Source organism: Lates calcarifer, linkage group LG10, assembly GCF_001640805.2.
Source record: "Lates calcarifer isolate ASB-BC8 linkage group LG10, TLL_Latcal_v3, whole genome shotgun sequence".
NCBI lineage: Eukaryota > Metazoa > Chordata > Actinopteri > Centropomidae > Lates > Lates calcarifer.
In genome coordinates, this window is record NC_066842.1 from 21,445,643 (window position 1) to 21,469,267 (window position 23,625).

The 23,625-nt window shown below is 39.3% G+C and overlaps 1 protein-coding gene across 2 annotated transcripts in view; it reads left to right on the forward strand.

Moving 5' to 3' along the window:
- LOC108901871 (guanine nucleotide-binding protein G(o) subunit alpha) overlaps window positions 1–23,625 on the forward strand; it is a 90,368-nt gene that overhangs the window by 44,319 nt on the left and 22,424 nt on the right. For both annotated transcript variants that reach the window (XM_018703525.2, XM_018703524.2), the window contains exons 4-5: window positions 14,754–14,914; window positions 23,249–23,377. In XM_018703525.2, the coding sequence (XP_018559041.1) occupies window positions 14,754–14,914; window positions 23,249–23,377 (290 nt within the window). The remainder of the gene's footprint in view (window positions 1–14,753; window positions 14,915–23,248; window positions 23,378–23,625) is intronic.

Sequence of the window (23,625 nt, forward strand, 5' to 3'; positions counted from 1 at the left end):
CTTCTGTTTTGATGGGCTGTATGTAAGGAAAACAAACATGTTATTGCAAATGGGATTCAACTGAGGGGTATTAGCTGAAACAGCTAGAAAAGAAGAGTGAATTCAGACGTTCCAGACTAAGATAATTTACAATAGATCCTTAAAAGTATTAATTTCTGTTATTCATTTTTTTAAAAACTTTTTTTCATTACTGTTACTTTACCAGAACAGTGATCAGCCTGAATTTGTTGTCTCTTTTGGTACATTCATTTGAACACAGTTGCAGACAAAATAAGCTACTTTGCACCCCCCCGAGTCACAAATGATCTTGTGACTGCCTGATGTTCATGACCTGAAGGTTGAGACCAGCTGAGTTAAGGACTGAAGCCCATAGACTGCCACATTTCTGAATAGTGCAAAACATTTTTTAATGTTCTAAAACCACATCCAACAAGTATTTTCATCAGTGATTAATCAGCTGGGTATTTCCTTGGTTTTAATTAATTGTCTATAAATGTCAGAAAATAAAATGCCTATTAAAGTTTTCCAGAGCCCAAGGTGGTGCATTCAAATACCCCAACCAAAGCCAAACCAAAGATATTCAGATGATAATCATATTTGACGCAGAAAAGCAACTCCTCACATTTCAGAAAACTGAAATCAAGAGAATGCGCCTGTCTGTGTTGAACGTCTGACTGAAAATTGAGTAATATTGGATAGCAAGTCTGAAATAGAAAAAGTTATGATTTTAATCTTCAATCTGTTTTACTCATTGGATTTTAAATCAGAAAATATCATGATAGAACCCAATAATGTATTGACCAAAAAACCACTTGTCAAAATGTGCTTTCAAGAGTTTGATTAAACTATATTTTATCTTCCATTCATCCCTTTATTTTCTAGCTCCTTTGTGGCTGCAGATGTAGAGCAGTCCAGTACTACCTTTCCTGAGAAGCTTCTTCTTACTACTGCTATGATCCCCTAGCACCCCCAGGCCACCTCAGCTAGTTTGAGCATGTGTGGCGTTGTGTGGTACCCACTTGTACCCACATCTTGAATCACTCCTGACTGTGAATGTATTGGTAAATGAAAAGCAATCAGTGCACACCTTGTGGCCTATTGGCAGTAAGCCTCACTCAGGAATAAAACTTTAAGCAGCTGTCTCCCCATCCCGGGGGATAGGTCCTCCTTTTCCATGAGATAAACGTGGTCTGAGTTCTGAGTTTCTAATCCTCATTCCATCTTCATTACCCTGACATTAGAGAAATACATTAGAGATCACTGTCTGATGAAGGCAGAATTACATATTCTCAGACAGCAGAGTCGGGTTAATGTCACCAAACATAATACTCGAGACAGAATTTGGCTTTGTCTTGAAATCATGCACATAAATATCAAAAGCAGTAATATCCAATTTATGCTTATTTAAAGAATACTTTAACTGACAAATGTGAACATTGTCCTTTAAGACCTACAGGAAGTGCATAGGAACCACATGGCTCACAGCACTGCTGAACTTTGGCAAAACACAGGTGATGAACATTATAATTTTAGAATACACACCACTGATGGTTGGCATGGATGACAACAGGGCACAAATACACACACAGGCAGCAATACACACATCTATAATGTGTATAATTAGCCTTCTAAACTGCCAGAGAGCCAACACCCAACCATAGGAACTACTTGTTATCCTAAATATTGAAGCTCTTCTTCACTTGTTTATCTTCTTTATATAACAGCTCCCATGGTCTCACATGTGCCTGGTGCAGAGGAGTGACTTGAGCTCTATCACCTCTTGGTTTTCCAGTGTTCAATCAAGCAACATTCTTTTAATGTTTCATCTGAGTTTATTTAATATTCACTGTGTTTTAATGAGTGTCCAGATGGTGTGTGTGTGTGTGTGTGTGTATGTGCATGTGTGGTTCACCAATCGAGTCTGAGGATGAGGTATGTTTGGAAAGGGGTGGGGTGACAGCTCACTGCTGGATCTAAGTATAGACGAAGTGTGAGAGGAAAGAGACAGTGACTGACAGAGTGGCAGATTGGACGAGAGACTGATACTCCAAAGACACAACAAGAGAGAAACTGGGAGAAGGAGAGCTCAGAGCACAAAGGGTGACAGTTAAAGAGAGTGATAGAGGGAGGGGAGTTTGCCTGAATCTGAGGTGGGAAAAACAAAAAAAGATATGGAGAGAATTTCAAGACTTATTGATCCCTGTGGGGAAATCTGGTTGTGTGGGGGAATAAAATCACACAAGAATGTAAGGATGAAACAGAATAAATAAGCTATGCATCCTATTAAAAGTACAGAGAAATAATAAAAATTATTTTCAACCCATCTTAAGGGGACGTGAAAAGATGGGAAACAGTGGATCGACATATTGTTTGACTTGCAATAACCTGTCTTCATTATTTACTTAGTTATAAATAATAAATGACATTTTACATACGTGTGTTTCCAAACAGTTATGAAAAGCATGACATTATATATTAAAAATATCATGTTCATATCAAAAATCATAGTACCGTTAAGAACACACCACTACCATACTCACTTCAGTTGAAGAATACATCTTATATCGAACATCATAGATACTGTGTGTGTGTGTTGTTGTGATCTACCTCTTTTTATCCTAATACAGAAAAACAACCAACCACAGTCTCACACAAATAGCAGTGATGTGTTGCAGAGCAAAAAACAGAAAATAGAAACTTAAACTAAAGAGAGAGGATAAGAGAGAGAGAATGCCAGCTAACCAGCAAATAGTCAGGTTCAGTCTTCTGGGTCCAGCAGAGAGATCTTTAATAAAATGTGCCAGCACAGGTAGGAACAGACAACAGTTTGAGAGAGAGAGGCAGAAATGGCTGTTGTAGACCTTTTGGCTTGACAATGATAAATGGAGATCCTGGTGTGTGTGTGTGTGTGTGTAGGGGTGTGTGTGTGTGTGTAGATGCTTGTAGGGAGTGAATTTATGCCATCCAGGGGTCCTATACTAACATACTTGTGACCCATTTGTCCCTGTTATCCAGTAATTACACTGCATGTGGCAGGAGTGTTTATGTCATGAGAATTGCAGGTAAATGATTCATTTAATATTCTCAGTTAATGTTTAATTTAGTGTGTACACATAGCTGACGTAACATGTTTGGTGAATGTCTGGAATGTAGGTTGTATCATGGTGAGTGTGTTGTTGTGCCAGATGTGTACATGGGCACACATATGCACATTAAAAGGTCCCATATTGTGAAAATGGGTTTTGATTGTGTTTTGTATGAATTTGAATATGCCTCCTGCAGCTTTACAAGGTTTCTACGTCGATCAGCGATAGTTGTTGAGCTAGCAGTGGCCAACAGCTGTGTTGTCTGTGGGGAGGTGGTAACTGTAAGTTAAGGACTGAAAGTTTCGCTGGCAGTTGTGTTGAAGAGGTCCATGATGTAAGGTCCATAGTTGAACCGGCCATTGGTACTACTAGGACAAATCCCCATGTGTCAGTGGGCCAGCGGACCATAAAAAAAATCCATGAAGTGTCTACCAGGACCAGGACTTTTTCTGGTATTTACCAGGACTATCATGCACATCTCCAAGGAGAGGGACACAAAAAAGAGGTTTAGAGACTGAATCCATGAAGTACTGGACCAGGACTGGTAAACATTTCATGTATTCAGTCCTTGCGCATGATAGCGTACTGCATGTGTGTTCCAGGACTGAGCTTACTGGCCATTCACAACTGAGAGTCAACCCTCACTAACCCATCCCCCCCTCTGGGTCAGTCCCAGTGGATAAGTCTGGGAAATTTCTGTCCCTGGCCAACAAGATCTCATTGATCCTGTAGCCATGTTAACTGTAGCCTTCCACTAATTCTGATGTCAGGCTGCATGGTGAGTTGATCTGTGCTCAGCCAATCAGAACTGATGAGTAGAAACCAATTTATTCCATCTAGAAGTAAAAACCTGACCATGTGTGGGTTATTTATTTCTTACCATTACAGAAGTGTTTAATGGACACACATAAACTGTACAGCTATACATGTTTAAACATAGGACGTTGAATTGAAGCATTGTACAACTTTATATAAACTATTGAGCAGCTGCAAAGGATCACACACCTTTTAAATTAGGAATATGGGGTGTTGGTGTGTGTGTGTGCATGTGTGTGTGCACATGTGTTGGTGTAAGAAAACAGAGCAGAACAGTATCTCCATAGCAACATCACTCTACAAAGCAACTAACTTTGTTATTAGGAATCCTTTGTTATACTTGTCTTTGTGTGAGGACAAATGAAATTGGTATGGAGAAATGTGAAAACTGAATATTTTTTTAAAACCAAACTGCACTGAATATCACAATTTTAATTGAATTCATGAATTCCTGATTGGTGTGCATTGGTGCACACTGTTTTCAAACTGTGTCCTGCCCACTGTGCTCAAAAGCACAAATGCAGAACACGTGACGTCATGTCAACTAACCAAAACTCTTTGGCTCTGGCTGAAAATTTGGTGTTCATGTAAATCCCATTGCTTATAATAAGAAGCTAAATCATTTTCCAGCCTGTCATGTGTCGTTTATATCTGTAGTTCAAACAGTTTTTTTAAATCGTCTTTAGCTTTTTGGTACAGCTATTGCTCGAAGCTGGATATAGTTTCTCACTTCTTGGTTACAGAGTGGATGACGAAGCAAATAAGCAGTAAACTGGTAGCTCAGGCTCTCTTCAAAACAGCCATGAAATGTGCAGTGAAAAAACACTCCCAGCAAATATGATCCCTCTCAAATTAGAATCTCAGAACAGAGATCGGAACACACTCGCTCATGAAGCTCACTGCACATCCACCATTTGCTGCTGTGATAAGTTCCTGTTGAGACAATATCCTCATGAATATACTGTCCTGCATCATCTTTGCATACATTTTGTTTAGTAACACACTCACATACAGTACATGCTTATGCTTAGTTGGATTGATTTTACTGCGCTCTCATGCTGCTGTTGACTAAGTGTATTTTAACGATCTACTCGTATAACAGCACATACTGTACATGCCCCATATCCGCTGCTTTCTTCCTCTGTGTGTGTGAGTGTGTGTGTGTATGTGTGTGTGTGGTGTCTTGGGTGTGGTTGCAGGATGCCCTGCGAGGGAGGCAACGGAAGCTCCACTGGAGCAAGGCATGGACCACACACACACACTTAAATATATACATATGTGTGTGTGTTAGGGCTCCAATGGGGCAGTCTACAGGAGGGCTGAACAACAATTAAATATTTTATCACTTCCATTATTCAGCAACTGCTACAGAGAGGGAGGGAGTGGCAGAGACCAAGGCAGAGAGAGGGCGATGGAGGCGGTGTGTGAACCAAGATGCTTTGGCAATACATCTGACATTCATATCAATAACATGGGTTTAATTGAAAAGAGGAGATGATGCAGAAAAACAATATTTATTTTTTCAAATATGTTGATACTCTAAACTACGTATTAAGAGGGAAATGGAAGAGGAGGAGGGATGAAGGAAAGGGAAGAATGATGCTGATGAAGGAGGAGAAGGAGGAGGGTGCGGCAGAATGGATGGGAAGGGCAGAGAGAGAGAGAGAGAGAGAATCAGAGACACGATTGCATTCCTGGGAAATGAGGATAGTCACCATGGCAACTGCAGCTGAGAGTCACATGATGCGGAGGAGTGAGAGAGAGAGCAAAAAAGAGAGACAGAGTGGGAGGGTGGGGTGTGCCAGCAGACGACAGAGGAGGAGAGAAAGGAAAAGAGATGGTAATGAGGTGAAGTAATAAAATGGAGGGATAGATAGAAAGACTGCAGGAGGTGTGGAGGGAGGAGAGTTAAATGACAGAGTGTATGTAAAGTCACAAGTGTGTCCGAGTGTGTATTTATTTACCATTGGGGGTTTTTTGTAGGCCACTGGATTACAGTGACGTCATGTAAGGCTTGTCTAGAGGGGGATTGATAAAGGTTGGACTATGAGAGAAAAGGGGGGGTGGGGATATGGGGGGCTGATTGACAACAAGGATGAAGAAGATGATTTAAAGAGTGAACTCAAGCCTGAAAATAGAGGCAAGAGAGAGAGAGAAAAGGGCCAGAGAACAGATTGTTGTCATGTTTTTTTCTGTGCGATAACTGATTTGATTTGTTGATGTTCACTGTGACGTTAACAATCACTGTTGTTTTTCTTTTTTTGTCTTGCATATAGTACTGTCTCGTACATGCTGTTTGTGTCTGTGTTCCTTCATACATGTCAAGCTAATAACAAATGAGTTTTTCATGTCGTCTTTAACAACTGGCCTGTGCCAACAGGCACTGCGTTGATCTGATGGTCCTTGTCCATTTGCCCAATTTGGCCATGTCTGGAGTTTTTCAACACATTACCATGACATTCTAACTAAAATTTCTCATTTATTTTTTGTTATTTTTAATATTCTGCATGCCATTTATTTTATGACGCACCAACATTATACTGGACTTAACACTACATTTGCTTCAGTTGTACTACTTTATATAGCAGTACTTCTCATTACATATCATCCTTGTTAGTTGAAGAGAGTATTATTATTCAAGTAGACACCTAAACTGCTTAATAAGGTCAGTATATGGGCAAGTAATGACCATCTTTATCTGGCACAAGTAAAAAAACATTTGAATACATGTTTGAATTATTGATTGAATAAATTTACAGTAGTCTGTTGTTTTAAATTTAAATAATAATTAAAGAACTGAATGTTAATTGTGTCCTGATACACCCTGACTTACAGAAATTCTCAGCATCTCAGTGTCAGATAACTTGATGAGCAGATACACCTGTGCTTGGCATTTCTACATAAGTTACATAGCGCAGGTTTTCAGAGTTCATTCCTTTTGTTTGCAGTGTGAGAATTGTGTGACTTGGTGTCTGAAAACTAAGGAATGACGCAGATGTTTAATCTTACTTTTCATAAAATGGAATTAAATGAAAAGTCCTTTTTATCAAAAGCTCTGACCACACACTCAGCAGAAATGTATTGTGCACCAGTAATGCACTAACAAGAAAACTGAGTATAACTCAAATGTGAATGTGAGAGAGAAGAGATATTTTCTGTTCAATAATGTCTATTACACAGCTTTGTTGTAGTTGATCTATAAAGGCGTCCGAAGGTGTGTTATTATTGATGTTCATTTTGTTGATTTAGGATTAAATTAGTTTACCATATGTTTTGCCCCAACACATTACACATTTGTTACTGCGGCTAGCCTTAAATTACTCAAGCCTGCGGTAAAATGACTTAAAGTCAGTATTTAATGTCAGATGATTAATGTTCTGTGATACATGGCTGCACAACAAATGGGATAATGCATAAGCAAGCTGGCCAGGATTTCAACATCAGCTCCCCTGAGGGGTAGATATAAAAGATAAAACACATCTACTTTGCGGCTGCTTCACTTACATAGATGTTAGACAAAAAAGGTCTACATGATGGTAAGTACTCCATTTTAGTTCATTTACATGCAGACAAGTAATCTGGTTATAGTCAGATTCCTGCAGTAACTTAATTTGTAAAACATGATCCAAAGAAGAAACCTGGTTTACTTAATGGGGTCGGAGGATTAAAAAACCCCATTCAGCACAGCAATATTCTGCTGGGGAAGTGTTTTCTTGGCCATGTATACACACTTTCAAGCTCAAAATTTTTATTCGGAGCTGCACTTTGTGTTTAATGCTCCGGAGCAAATATTACCATGCTAACACGCTAAATAGTGGCTCTGTCTTGACTATTTGTAAACTACAAACTCTAACTGTCAATCAGCCAGCCTTTATAGCATTTCAGACACATATTACAGATGGATCGAGTTACTGTAAGTCTCCCCAGATAAGAGTGGGTAATTTCAATGGGCAAAGGTTAAACTCTTCCGATTTCCTTGACAACTTCAGGTCAACTGTGTCTATGTGTAGACGTATGAGTTGAGTTGAGAGCAAAGATAGCTACATAGGAAAATAAGGAGCATTTCCACTTTGCTTGGCTTAACAGTCCATTACTATCACAAAAGCTCAAACACACACACACACACACACACACACACACACACACACACACACATATACTGACCCTATGCCTTCCAATATGTCTGTTTAGACAGTATCCTTGGCTTTGGCTGTGGGTTTAAAGTGCGTCTGTGGCCCACTGCCCAGCACTTAAACTGTGACACACTCTGTCTGGACACACACACATACACACACACACAAACGGAAAACAGGCTCAGTTCTTCTTGTACTGTCCCTTCATTCATGCCCGCACACCCAGATGTAGACACACTCTCTCTACCCCATTCCTTATCAGGCATTATGTAGCTGCTGACAGAGAGGACAGAACATCAGTGGCAGACAGGAAGCTGGAACCAAGCTTTACCCCTCGCTGAAACACATTTACATCAAATCAAATCCCCTCAAGTGGGATCGACGCCTAGCAGAGGATGACAGATGGAGAGAGCTTCAGCTTAATGTTTGAGAGAGAGCATGTTCGGGGTGTCATGGTGTCTCAGCAGGCCAAAGATCAGACAGTAGACAGTGGGTTTTAATGTGGCTCATGGACATTGTCACTGCCAAAGCTCCTTTTTCAAAGACAGTACTGTCCACAGTGTCAGAGGGCAAATGAATCAAGTCTAGCCTCTCTCATGTTTACTTTACTAGGCAGATTTTGTCAGTGTTTCCACAATAAAAGACCACAACTTATACTGAGTATAAGAACTATGAATGAGACAAAATACAATTTCCTCTCCTCTGCACACACAGAGACTGTAGACTAAAAGCTTTTATTCTTCTGTTCTTTTATTAAACCCATTTATAATACATGTTGTTTCCTCTCATTTCAGAAGAGTCTGTTTCTAACCCCTTGATTAGAACAGAGGGAGAGATGGAGCGTGAGGGGCTGATAGAAAGTTGTTGTGGAAAATAGTCACCTTGTTCATTGTCGAGCAGGACAGGAGTGGATTTATTTTTGTTGCCCTGCCACTGAAAATACATGAGTCATATAAAACCCTTCCTCCTCAGCTGAACACTGCTACACTTTCTAATATGAATTCAGGTAATTCAGAAACTCCATTAGCGTTTGTCCACCAGGAACTATGGATAAGGGTCAGTCCACCAGTTTGGTCCAAACTGAAACATCTTGCCCACTACTGGATGAATTGCTATTCCATCTCGACATTCATGGTCTCCGGAGGATGAATTCCACTAACTTTTGTGATCTCCTGTCTTTTTCTCTACTGCCACCATGAGATTACTTGGGTTTTCAAGTGAAATGTGTCAACATTAAAATTAACTTTTGGTACAGATATTCTCCTTCTCCACATGATTAATTGCAATCACTTTGGTGAAGCCTTAACTTCTCATCTGGCATCATCATTAAGTCAAAATGTCATGTTGCCTTTAATTTGGTATATTAGCAAATACCTGTAAACAAAAGACGCTCCCAACAGCATCTTGTACTTTGTGTTTAGTGCTTATTAGCAAATATTAGCATGCACATCAAACTAAGATGATGAACATGATAAACATTACACTTCCTGAACCGCATATCAACATCAACATCAACATTAGCGTTAAACTATTGTAGAGTGTTCCTCTTGTTGAAATATAAAATGTCAGCTCAGTACAGTAACCAAATTCAAGGGATCCTTATCAACAATGCTTGTTTAAGTAACACGACTATGTTGAAGAATGAATATTGGCCAATATACGCTATTGTAATTAGATTTCTAAAAAATCTGAAATGTCAGTTCAGTCTTAAGTACTCTGTATTGGTTGGGCACTAATACAAACCCCTGAGATATTTTACATCTTACTACTTTCAAATGTGTAATTAAGAGGAAATTTAGTTGGTTTAGGTGCATACATGTGAGTTGGACGTACTGATGTGCTGTGCAGCAGAATGAATTGCTATATGTTTGGACAAAATGCCAAAGTGCTCTGATTGTCTATTGAATACAGGGACAGAGGTACCGAGGGAGTGAACGGAACAGATGCAGAGGATGTGGGACGATGATGGTGATGATGGTGATGATGGTGGCGATGATGATGGTAGTGATGATTGCCTATTCAATGTCCAAGCGGGGATGTAGAGCAGGCAAATAGATAGCGAGTCTTTCATCAGACTGGAAAGACAGGAACACAGACACCACAGCTATAGCCATCAACATAGAGTAAAAAACTCAAATATATACTCAACTATTTGTGGAACTTTAAATGCAAGGATACTTTTCCCAAATTCTAACAGAAAAATGAGTTTAATCAAAATAAACCAAATGGATTAAATAAATGCTGGAAAAAAGTATGGTGACAGGCAATTATTTAATGCTGTCATAATGTACCTCTCAAACCCCTCAGTGATATTAATAATATTAATAGTGCATCATAAGAAGGATGTATGAAAATACATACACAAAAACAATAAAAGCAAATCAATGGGACAAATGTAGAAACACACTCATCACATGTTGTTACACTCACACACATACACACACCTCAGTGACAGAGTTAAAAGTGGTTTAACACGACAGAGGACAGTGACGCTCATGTCAGTCTCATAGAGGTGAGAAAAGCTGAGCAAGACAGAGGGAAGGAGAGGATGTAGAGTTCTGAAAGGTAAGAAGAGATCACTGCTTGAAAGAGAGGAAAGAAGCGGTAGGGGAGAGGAACAGGATAACAAAAATACAGAGATGAAGAGAGGGAAGAAGGCAAGGAGACGCCAGAGGACAGTGAGATAGGCAAGAATGAAAGGCAGCAGGATTGACAGAAATACAAAAAAAAGAAGGAAGAGAAACATGACGCCAGGCGGGGACAAATGCAGAACAAAACATGAGCATCATGAGCACAGATGGAAGGAGATATGAAGGACAGACAGATTAAAACAAAACACTGTAGAGAAATGAGTGCAAATAGAGGTTACAGAGAAAGAGACTATAACAGAGGGATGATGATGGAGGGATGGCTAATGGCTTAAAGAAAGACTGGATGACTGGATGAGGTCAGATAGGTGGAGAGTTGGTATGCTGAGATACAGATGATGATAGACAGGAAGGAGCCAACTGCCCACAACAAGGAAGCAAAAGAATAATTGAGAAAATGACAAGTCTGGTTGAGGTCTTATCGACCAGTGACTCACACCATGATGATCTGCTGTAAGTGCAACTGTGAAGGCAACTCTACTTTCACACCTGTAGCTGTGGGCTATCTTACATGTTGGTCAAAAAGGCAAAATGAGGCATTTTGACCGTGATATTACAAGATGGATGTGGTGCAATATCATTTTATTGAATTCAGGTCCAAATTCTCTTGAATCCAAATCTTATCCAGATATCTAGCTTGTTTGGTGGGGAATGCAGATATCTCTCAGTTAAAAAAAATATGCACTGTTTTTATTTCTCGCAGCATTACACCCAAACCTTGGTGAGTCCACTGTTCTGGAAGAGTGCAGGGCTTTCACCATATATTTTGTCACTGCTCTGTGACATTCATTAACTGTATTCTGACTCATTTTTCCTTTACCTGCGAGGGAAAACAGAGTTGACTCCTCACTGAGGGACTATATGATGCCTGCATATTTCAAAACAATCCAGTGGAAAAGATATTAACTGTACTTTCAGTAAATATCAACAATATTTATTGTCAGTTTATTGATTTATCAATCAATAAATCAATGATTTTTCTGTGTGTGCACTTAAACTTACCTGAAGGCAAAACTGTTGGACAGCCACAGATCACAGAGTCTGCTTCTTTTATGGTGATTGTAAAGCATTTATGTGTTGAATTTGGAAAACAGAATCACTGTGAAATCACTCCCTGTCTGCTGGAGAAGCCTTTGTTGACACCATTAGCTTTCTGACCTTCCTAAGAGGATGTGGGGTTAGTCTGGCACCTGTGCTTGGTGAATTCTTCCAGCAAATGAAATGAGCCCGTAGTGAGGCTGCACAGGTTGCACCGGGCGACTCCCAGGTGTGAGTGTGTCAGACCGGGTGAGTTTTAATCAGGTTGATGGTGGAGAAGCATATGCGTACTCTGTCAAATCTCCAAACTCATGTAATCTGTTATTATCTCCTCCTGATTGCTTTGCACTCTGTTAATTTCTGGGGGAAATATGGAAACTCAAACACATCATTCCTTCAGTTATTGTAATTTCAGACTGAGTGCTAAGCAATCTAATTATAATGTCAGGATAAAATTACAGTAAGGGGAATAACAACACTTATCCTGACCTTATACTGTTTCATTGGTTTAAAAAAAAGATTGAATTGTTTATGACATAAAACCTGAGGATATATTGTTCTAGAGATGGAGTTAGCCAGGTTTAGTGTTGCATAGATTACTTGATTACAGTGCTGTTCAGTTGCATAGATATGTAACTGTGATCAGTGTTACTTGGTTTTGCTGACTCAGCGATGCCTAGGGCAGTGATGCATGTATCACATTGATAAAAATAGGTTGAAACTGTATATCCTAGTGACGTCCATTGTTCCATTATTTTCTATGTTTGATTCTTTTGCACTACATACAGCAGATACTCTGCAACATGGGTCATATATCAAGCTGACTCAGAGAATATTGAGCCAGTGGGTTTGATACAGAGTAGTTTTTTGTTTGTTTGTTTTTGTGGGAAAAATAGACATTGCCATCTTAGAAAGAAGTATTCTGTTTAGAGAGAACAAAATGAGGACTGGAAGATCACCTTTAAAATCAAATGGCAAAAGGTGTTTGGCATCTCCAGAATCATTATAGAGGGATGTCATGATGTACGTAAACTAGTACATTTGTAGCAGCAGACTGCATCATCCTGGAAATTGCTGTGGGTTTAAAATTGTCCAGACAAAGAATTTACTCTGTTCACTTTGGTTATTCCTACTAGGTGTAATTAAAGTGCCACCTAGGTAATTAAAATTTTAACATAATGGAACGCTAACATAACAGATCCCATATGCATAAACAAGCATTTAAGAAGTGCAGCATTATAATAAAATGTCATCTTAAGGAAAATCTTTGTGGTACTTATTATTAGATAAGAAACAGGAAAATTTCACTTTTTGCATAATATCTGTCTCTGTAATAAAATAACATAAATTTTGCACACAAAGAGAAAAAGCCTTCCCCAATTATAAATTTTAATTTACAAAGTAGATTAAGACTAACCACAAACTAACACAAAAAAAAAACAAACACACACTACTATATATAATTAGTGAGTTGTTTGGTATGTGCCCTGAAACAAAATCAATTTTTTATTTCACTTTCATTTAAAGAAGAAAGCTGCATTTTACAATTTTGCTATGGTGTACAGTTTAAGTGTTCAGCTGTAAAGTTCTTTGATTATCTGATTTATCAGCATATGAAGCCGCCAAATGTTGGGAGTACAAAGTTCAGGGCCTTATTGCCCTAGAACTATTACTGTATGTAAGAATGATCATGTAGGAGGAGATAAGTGCCAGGAAGAGAAATCAATAACGGCAAAGAGCAAAGGAGAGCGGGGGGTGGGGATCAACTGCTGGATCCAGACAAGATGCTGGTAATGGCAGAGGCATCTACGTGAGATCTCTGCAGCTGGTTTACTCATAGCTAAGTGGTTAGAAAGATTTTCCATAAACACAGGATGACATGTTTTAAATACATTGAAAAATGAAATATAATCAAAAATCATCTTGAAACACTCATGCATACAAAAAAAGACAGGAAAAGTCTTAGGTACAAGCAAGTTATTGTATTAAATAGATGCTTGTCCATTGTAAACATTCATACTCACAAATTATACTGATTAAATTCCTTCTCTATGGAATTCAGTTTTACAATATGAACTAAATGGTTAAAACTTTGCTTATTTCAAGCACTAAATGTATTTTAGAGCGTGACTGACTGACTGGACTATTGCAATTACATGACCGATACAGCTTTGAGTTTTAAGACACTGACTCCATTTCAGTTATGTCAGTTACCAGCAGCTAATTTATCTGCCTCTTTTGTCTGGAAGGAGCTCAGTGCAGGCCAACAGTCTCTGCCCCTCAAGCACCCAGAGCGAGATCACTGCTACATGACAACAGCCCCCTCTTTGGCCTTCTGCAGCTAAACAAAGACCACTGTCTAAGCCCAACTGGCATGATTGTTTAAAACAGTTAGTAAGGCATTTTCTCAAAGGTGTGTGCCCACATTATAGTACGCTGACATTAAAGCAGAACTCAAACTCAGTCTTCTCCATAAACTGCAGCAACTTCGTGGTATGTTTCTGTATGTGCACTGACTCAAGGTCTGTAATGACACATGGATTTTAATTGACGCTTTTGTGAAGGCTTTTCACCAAGAGAATGGACCAAAGGGAGCTGAAAACACTCATTCTCCTCTCTCCCCTTAATCTTATTCTTTTCTTGTGTTGACTGCAGTAATCACCTTCTGTAGTTGTTGTTACCTCTAACCTCCTCCTCTCTCCTTTTCCATCTATGTCTCTGGGTCATGCATGGTTTGTAGTTTTTGTCTGACTGTTCTACAATTAAATTTATCACACATGCACTATCAAATTACATGCAGTATTTATCATACTGTTGTGCACTTGAACAAATAATCTTTGTTTACCCAGCGGCACACTGTTTAAAATGCATTGTACAGGCTGACGGTCTCCCTGTGATGGCTGTGTTTGTTTACAATTATTATACTAATGTCTTATAATTAATGTGGTGATGTTTGAATAATGTCGCAGCATTTCCTACTCAGGCCACTAAGATTACTAACCTGCTGCTTCTTCCCTTTTGTGTTACCTTAGGCGGATGCCAAGATGGTTTGTGACGTCGTCAGTCGTATGGAAGACACGGAGCCTTACTCCGCCGAGCTGCTCTCCGCCATGATGCGTCTGTGGTCCGACTCCGGCATCCAGGAGTGCTTCAGCCGCGCCCGAGAGTACCAGCTCAACGATTCAGCGCAGTAGTACGTACATGTGGTCATTTATGTGTGTATGTTTGTGTTAGGGCTGGGCATCAATTGAAAAGTTGCTCAAATCGATGTTTGTGTGTCTGTGTCTGCCTGCAGTGCGGACGGGTCATGAGACCAGAGTCAGGTCAGCAGTAACATTGAAAATAGTTTATGAGATAGAGTTTATCCAATAATAAATGTTACAGCTCCTTTAGAACCAACATTCCTGAGTTTTGCAGCTGAGCGTAGCGATGGAGGCTAACCCCAAAAGTTAGCCACTTCAGCCTGGAGTTGTAATAGTCTTGTTTCAGACACAACAATTTATTAAAAGCATTAATAATGTCAGTCAATGCCCTCAAACATTTAAGAAATAAATTAGAGATAACAAAAGCTATAAGTGTATTATTCAAATATGTTAATAATATGACTTACACCCAACTACTGAATATGATTCATATTAATGACACAGAATTAATAAGTGGTCCAATTTCTGCATGGGGGGAGAATCTTGTGCACAGGTGTGTTTCACGAGATATCATTTATTATTTGTTACGTTGGATAAATGAGACAATTAATCACAGTATTGATTTCAGTTGAAACTGTCCACCCCAAGTGTGTGTGAGTGTGAAGGTTAGTTCACAAAGTGACAAATGAATGGTACAACAGAATTGTGACCTCCCACTGGAGAAAATAATTTAACAACCAGTATCAGACAATAATCTGTTACATTTTCAGAAAAAACATTGATTTTTCCTGCCTGCTGTTATCATCTTATAATTTACTTCTAATTAGCACCATCAGTTTAGACAATGAGCACATTTACCATCCTTTTACTGGTTTGTGTGCACTGAAAAAACAGGGTGTGTTCTGAATTCAGTGGTGTTCATGTTATAATTCCAGAAGTACCATATCACTGACTCAGTACAGTATTAAAGGTGTGTGTATGTGTGTGTTTATGTGTGTGTATTGCACCTACCTAACCGATTCCTAATTTTCTAAGTCCAGATCAATAGATCACTCATTAGTCCCCCTAAGCCAACCACCCACCATAAAAAAATACACACAGACACACACACACACCCCTCACTATTTATTTGTAATCTTCTAAATGTGGTCATACTCTACACTATTAAGACACACAGTCACTCACCATCACAACTGCCGGGCCTGATTTATGCTGAGTGCCTGTGTGTGGGTGGAGAGAGAGAGACACAGCAGGGAAGGAAAAACACATGGAGGGAGAGAGAGAGAGGGGTGGGGGGTAGGGGGTGGGGGTCACTTCCCTCAAGTGCCATGTTTGTGTGTGTAGCCCTAGATTAATTGTGCACCATACATCTAGTGAAATTACACAGAGTGACATCAAGAAAAATTGCAGTAGATTGATGGAGTCAGTAACTGATCAAACACTGTACACCCGTGACAGCAGGCTATAACCATGGATGTAGTAAATATAGCTTGTATTAGCAAACCAGTGTAATCATAAGATAACAGGGTTTTTTATGGGGACGACAAAGTTAAATTGTGAGGGTGAATTGGCTTTTGATTTAGTCATTAGTTCATAATATTTAGTTGATTTTTTTGATTTCTTCTGTGTTCCCAGGTTTGTTTAACTGACTTGAACTGTATGCATGAGTTAGTGTATATGTCAGAGGCAGCAGGATGTGTCGGAAATCCTCAATAGACAAGACTCCATACAACACCATTTTATTCATCCCATGCTAAATAGTTCAGTTCAGCAGTTTAGCCACCATTCTGAATGTAACCATAGCAACAGTGCTTCTGTGTCATGGTATGTCTAGCGTAACAAACCCCAAGTTGCTACTAAAGACATTTCAAGTTACATACTAATTTCAAAACTCCAAGTTTGGTAAGAGAAGTGAAAAAAACTGACCTTGCAGAGAAAAGCTTTAACGTCATCTTACATAGCATCTTTCTCAAGGATATTTTGTTGTATGTTCTCACTTATTTAGAAATAGGAGGCAATGGTCTGTTCAATGTGATAACTAAGTAGAATAAGTAGAAACCACTATTACAAACACGAACCTTTTAGATGGGAATTAGCCACTCAGAATAAATGTATACAAACAAGACTAATGAAAACAGTAAGGCAACATATAACAGAATAAACAGCATAAGAGTGAGGAGAGTACAGAACATGATAAATGACAGAAAGTGAAAGGACTGTGAAGGATATAGTGAAATAGTAAAAGGTTATAGAGAGATATGGAAGGGAAAGTTAAAGACGGGAAATTAAAACAGAAGTGTAGTGAGTGAGTAAGTGAAAACTTACCAAAATGATTGAATGAGACAGACTGCAAGACAAATGGAACAAAAAAGACACAGAAAAGGGCGAGTCAAAGATGATGAGAGAGCAAGAAAGATGGTGAGAGAGAGGGAGGGAGTCATTTCTTATCATGGCAGATATCTTGGAAGGAGCGCAAATATATTCCTATCAACATTTACATGTGGTCAATTAACTCAAACAACATCCGCTCTGTGTGCAAGTGTGAAGCATATGTGTGCGTGTATGTGTGTCTGTGTTAAATGTCACATTAAAGATTGATGCACACTTCCTATTATGTGGTGGCCTGTGGAGCAGTACAGGCCAGTCAGCCAATGAAGTGATAGGACAGATATCACATGATCAGACCACACTCAGTTTGACTGTGTGTGTGTGTGTGTGTGTGTGTGTGTGTGTGTGTGTGTGTTTGTGTTTGTGTTTGTGTTTGTGTCTTTTTTGAAAACCAGTAGAAGAAAGTTGGTGATATTTCTTCAAAGTCAAAAGATGTTATCTTTTGGGTTAGGGTTGTTGGGTGATAGACTTAAGTCAACAGTTAGGCATTTAGTGAAGAGGGTTAGGGTAAGCGCAGGGGCTTTTTGTGTGGGTGTGTGTTAGTAATCATGCATGCATGTAATGTGTGTTTTCAGTACATAGAAAGCAGAAAGCTCCATTCTGAGAGGGGCAAGTACTCCCTGAAGCCACTGCTCGCTCTCTGTCTCTGTGCAAATGCTCTGCATGTGCTGACCTATTTACCACAAAACACATACACTCTGTCTATGATTTACATCTCATGCCTTTGTGACACCGTGGAATGCATGTACCCACTTGGCCTCCATTAAAAAAAAAAATTACAGTCACTTCCTCCATACGCTCATATGCAATGGCATTAAAATACCACATTAAGTAGTTAAATAGACACTGGACATGAACATGGCCATGGTGCATTGGTTTATTACATTGCAAGAATGCTGTATTAAATTGATGAAGTGCATAGTGCCCACGAATAGCAGGCAATCTGAGTGTACCTGTTTAGAACTGATTGCCAGACAAAATGGCAAAAATGGCTCTTAACCACAGACACTGATTCTGCATCTTGCATTGCATCATATTATTTAACAGCATTTTACGTCTTACCAGGTCATGATGCAAAGCTTCTTCATTCGACTCTAACACACAAAATCCATGTCATGATCTGGTCAGTTGTGAGTGTGCATTGCTAGCATGAAATTCCCTGGTTTATTTTCCTCTTCTTCTCTCTATAAAGGTAATGACAGGGCTTTTTCCTCTTTCAGATCCCTTTTATGCTACGGCCAGGTTGTATCATGTTGCATCATGTTGCTGCAGCTTCTGTAGACGTGACAAGTGCTGGTTGTAAATATGTGTCAGAACATCACGGTAGGGGGGGACGTCTAACCATCTAAAAGCTGGTTACTTAGCAACAGCCATGAAGCAGGACAATTGAACAGACATCCCTTGGGCTTATCCTTTGACAAAAAATACATGCTACATTGACATGTTTTAAGGTGTATTTCTTAGTATAGGCCTCAATTCAAGGCAAATGTATTGGCACACATCTGAATGTATTTACTGTGACAATTCATATTATGCTTGTACTTTCAGTTGCAGTATATAGTCATAAATTGAAGAAGTGTCACTTCTTCAATTTATGTACCAATATATCAAGTGTTTTGATGTAAACATGACCTGTTTTTTATTTTACAGTACAGTGAATGTGGGCTTGGCAAGCTACTGTATTCTAATTTGTGGCCCTTACTTAATGCATTTTATTTCTGTAGTGAACCACATGCCAATGTAAATGGCTAACTTAGGGTCATTTCACTTGAGTTAATACAGCAAATGATCAATATGACTTGGCACTAAAGACTACCAGTCCACTTTAGCATCGAGTCAGCGTTTTAGTTGATGTTAATTACTGGTCAGTGTGATGACTCTTTTTGCACATTAGCAACACTGTGGGCTACTGAGAACAGAAGAGTCTGGGACAGAGGGAAGGGTGGAGTGTGTGTGTGTGTGTGTGTGAATGTGTGTGCATTAACAGACTGTTGAGAGGGTGATGTTGAATATTGCAGCTTGTCGGGAGAATTCAGTGGCTTTCTATGCTAGAAACACACACACATGAATGCACTCGCCCTTGTCATTATCACCTCACAGACAACATTCTCTGCACTTGTCTGTCTTTTGTGCGCAACGCTCTTTTAGTGATAATCTATAATACTGTACATCACCAGGGAAATGAGACAAGCATACACTGGGGTCTGGTGTTAATCGACTTATAGCACCATGACAGGTAATGTCAGGATGAGGAAAAAGACTAATGCAGTGGTGGTCCACATACTGTATGCCAGCTAAAAACCAGGCTACACAATGATATAAAGCTTCAGGAGGCAGCAATTCTATACATGAAATAATGTTATCATTTGTGTTAATGTGAGTCACATGCCAAAACCATTTCTATGAACAGTGACTGTGGGGTGAAAACAGTGAGAGCGTGGAGCAGACAGCTTCTATTCAGGGAGGGTTCAACCTCCTGTGTTGGTAAAGGTCATGAGCCTCAACAATAGTGGCAACTTCCACTGCAGCCTGCTAGCATTTTCAGGTGTTAATAATTTCTTTAAGGAAAGAGAGGAAGAAGAGACAGTAGGGATGAGATACTTTAGTGGCCAAACATAAGGACAAGATTAAATGACTGATGGCCACAGAGAGGCCACAGAGAGACGTACTGACTGAGAGGGTACTCAGCATGCATTTATCATGCTTAGTGGGGTTGCAACTAGCATTATTATCAGTATAATTAATTGAAAAGTCGGTTCATCTGTAAAATATTTCACACAATATTCTTTTCCAACCAATACCAGAATCATCTTTAAACTTTAGACCACTCTGAAGCAGATGAATCTGAAAATTCTGTGTATGCAGAATGACTTGACACTATAGTGTACTATATAGTATACTACTGTATATTCCCTACTGTAAGGTGCTGTCAGACCTTCAGTAGGTGACACATGATAAGAGATGCAGCAGGAGGGGATGCATGATGGAGGGGAGAGTCAGAGGTGCTATTAAGAGCTTGTAGGCTGGGTTTATTTGTCTATTTTTCTATTACAACCTCTGCAGAACAGTTGTAATAGAAAATAATGACAGAATAAAATGAACATTCTCCATTGTTGCATGTGCTGCATCAGTAAGGAATTAAAAATATATAGATATATTTGGCAGCTGAATTACAGTGTTCATGGCCTTATTGCAACCCGACAGCAGAACTGAGGGACAGCTCTCTCCCAAGTCACTAAGTATTGGATTTAATTATTAAGCCATTCCTACAGGATTTGATATTATCATATTCTCATAATTCAGTGCACATGTTAAGCATCTGCCTTTTAATCTAATCAGCACCCTTTCATTTTGTAAATTTAAACGTGTTTTAACGCCATTATTCATCCAGTCACCTGATGTCCTGTATGACTGTAGTAGACAGATCTGTTTACAACATGCCACATATTTGTGTTTATTTCCTATTTGAACATAAATTGAGTCAATCACTTTATCTCATTGTGGTCCAGGAAAAAATACTTCCTCTTTGTCTGCTACCTTCCAGCTTTCTCTATCTATTTCTTCTCCAAACACCAATCTAACTCGTATTCCTTTCTGTGTAATCAATAGTTCTTATCACTGACACTGTGTGCATGCGCAATGTGTGTGTGTGTACTTGGCTGTGTGTGTGTGTGTGTGTGTGTGTGTGTGTGTGCACCAACCACTTCTTAGTACCATCAGCCCAATATCACCTTTATCTTTTTTTCTGGTGCTCTTGGAAGTAACTCTGTATCCTTTTAAAAGCTCTGAAACAACACCCTCACCGATCTATAAATAAAAGCATCCATTACACTAGATGGATGTGGGTATATTTTCTGCTCATCTCTCCTGCTCCTCTGACTGTCAGTCCATCTCTGCTGGCTTGGAATATCAATGTCTGAGTGGTTGTTGTGTGGAAAAATAATTTGTATAATTTAGCTGCTGAGACCTCACTCTGCACTTGATTTTAGAGGTGAAGCTATCTGTCAGAACAGACTGTGCCATGGATAATACCTTCCAACGTGGACATTAGAGACAAAATACACAGTGTTAAAAGTTCATAAGGGATGCATGGCATCTGATCACAAAAAAAGATTCTCACTGGCATCCATCCACCCTGCTGAAGTGTTATTTTAAAACTGGAAGTTGCACTGTTGTCATTTTAAGTGCTGTTCCATTCTGCCAGCAATGCAGTCATGTCCAGGAGAGCCGCCTTCTGAGGGCTGAGAGAATGAATCTCTGAACTGTGCTATTCAGGATAATTTGATTTATACTTCTACATTAAAAAATAAAGGTCCACTTCCAGGGATATTCCATTACATAACTGAACAGAGTCATCTTGCCTACCCACTTCCCTTCTTCACTGCTAACCAAGTGGCTACTCAGTGTGGTAACTTACTGTAGTTTCTCTATGTATTTTACATGGCCAAGTAGAACTGGCAGCCTTAATTCATTGAATGTGTAGGAATCAGGGAGTCAAAGGCAATTTTTGTGATGGGAGACCATGAAGATTTGCATCATTTGAAATTAATTTCCACCTAAGATTTTCTGTTTTCCAGAAAATAGAAGTAATTTTATTTAAAGAAATGTAAACAAAAAAAGGCAAAAGAACTTTTTAGTTGGTTGCATAGATAAGGAGGACATAGATTCCCTACCTGTTCTAGTAGTGTTGATCTGTGATTGACCCCTGACCTCTTACAGAGCTGAGAGGAAAGAAACTGCAGTCAATATAGTAGCACATTTACTCTCATTATTAATGACAGCAGTCCAGTGGGTGGGTGTCACATTGTGCTTGTTATGTAATGTTAACTGAGCCACCTAATCATAACATACAATATAGAGTTTGCACTATAACGCAAATGCATCCATTTTAAGTAATCATACTCCTACTCTGTCAGTGTGATCAGCAAACTCTGCCCTCAGCCACTCAGGTCCAAATAAGACTAAGAGGTGAGATGTTCGGAGTGACTGGTCGATCAGAGGCAGACTTCAGTAGGAGAGACCAAGGGCTAATGAAAACATACTTATCAGTCATTTTTAAAAGCTGACACCAGCATCAGAACTGGTCATTCACTAAGCCCCTCTCCCAGTAATTATTTTTTCATTTCCACACAGCAAATATGCAGCTTACAGTGATAATTTGGGCAGATTTACAGTCAAAATTTTGGATAATTTTTGAAGCACTTAGTCTTTGATTTTTAGATAGAGGTAAACAAAAACAGCTTCTCATTTTTATGCAGATTTTATCAGCAGTAGCTAGCTGGCTAATAAAACTAATGGTAGCTTCTAGAGGAGTTGGTTGAGGATGCTGTCTTCTTTTAAATGTTCCCAGCTGACTCATTTTAAAATGAGAAGCTTGTAGAACTATTTGATGGCTGCATACATGATATTATGAATGTTCCATGTCCCCGGCAAAAAGTCAGCATCCTCACCAGCTAATGAGAAAAGCCTTAAAGTTTGAAGACTAACCAGTGTGTTTGGAAAACCTTTCTTGTGTAAAACAGGCAGGAGTTGCTTAAGGTTAAACTCCACAAATCCAATAAAGAGCAGGACAGAGCTGCTAACGCTACACTCTAAAAGCATCCAGGACAGGCTTCCACACAGCAGGGAAGCACTACAAATTAATGTTGTGAGTTCATTTTTTGCTCCTTTGTCTTGTACCTTCAGTTCCTTCAGCAGGTAACAAAGTAGTTAGCCAGAGGTGCTAGCAATTATAGCTGATGTTAGTGCAGGTAAACACAGTTTTATCCATTATATATTGTGCTTTTGCCCCTATGCACAGCTAAAAAAAAAAAGACACTATCCTCCAAATTCTTTGTGTACCCAGTATTGCCTTTACAGCAGCCCCATGCACACAGTTTCAGCATTTGAAGAATTCCAAAGCTTGACAGGCCTGTCATGCCTCATTACGGCAGCTAACCTAGGAGTAGATTGCTGCTGATTTACAGTCTGTATTTTCTCTGTGTGTCTGTGTGCAGCTACCTAGACAGCCTAGATCGGATTGGTGCAGCAGACTACCAGCCGACAGAGCAGGACATCCTGAGGACCCGAGTGAAGACCACAGGCATTGTTGAGACACACTTTACCTTCAAAAACCTTCACTTCAGGTCAGTATTAACTCTCAGCTGTGACATTTGTAACTTTATATTTGTCCTCTTTTGATTTTCCTGCCACCATTGCTTCCTTTTACCCATCTATAAGTCTGCTCCCCTATCCATGATTACAGTAGGAACTCCAGTCTGTAATTAATAACATTAAATGCTTTAAGCATGTGCCTATATTTATGATTGTCTGCCTATTTAATAAAATCTGATTCAATTAGAGGAAGGAGCTATGGGAATGAGAGGAGGAAAGG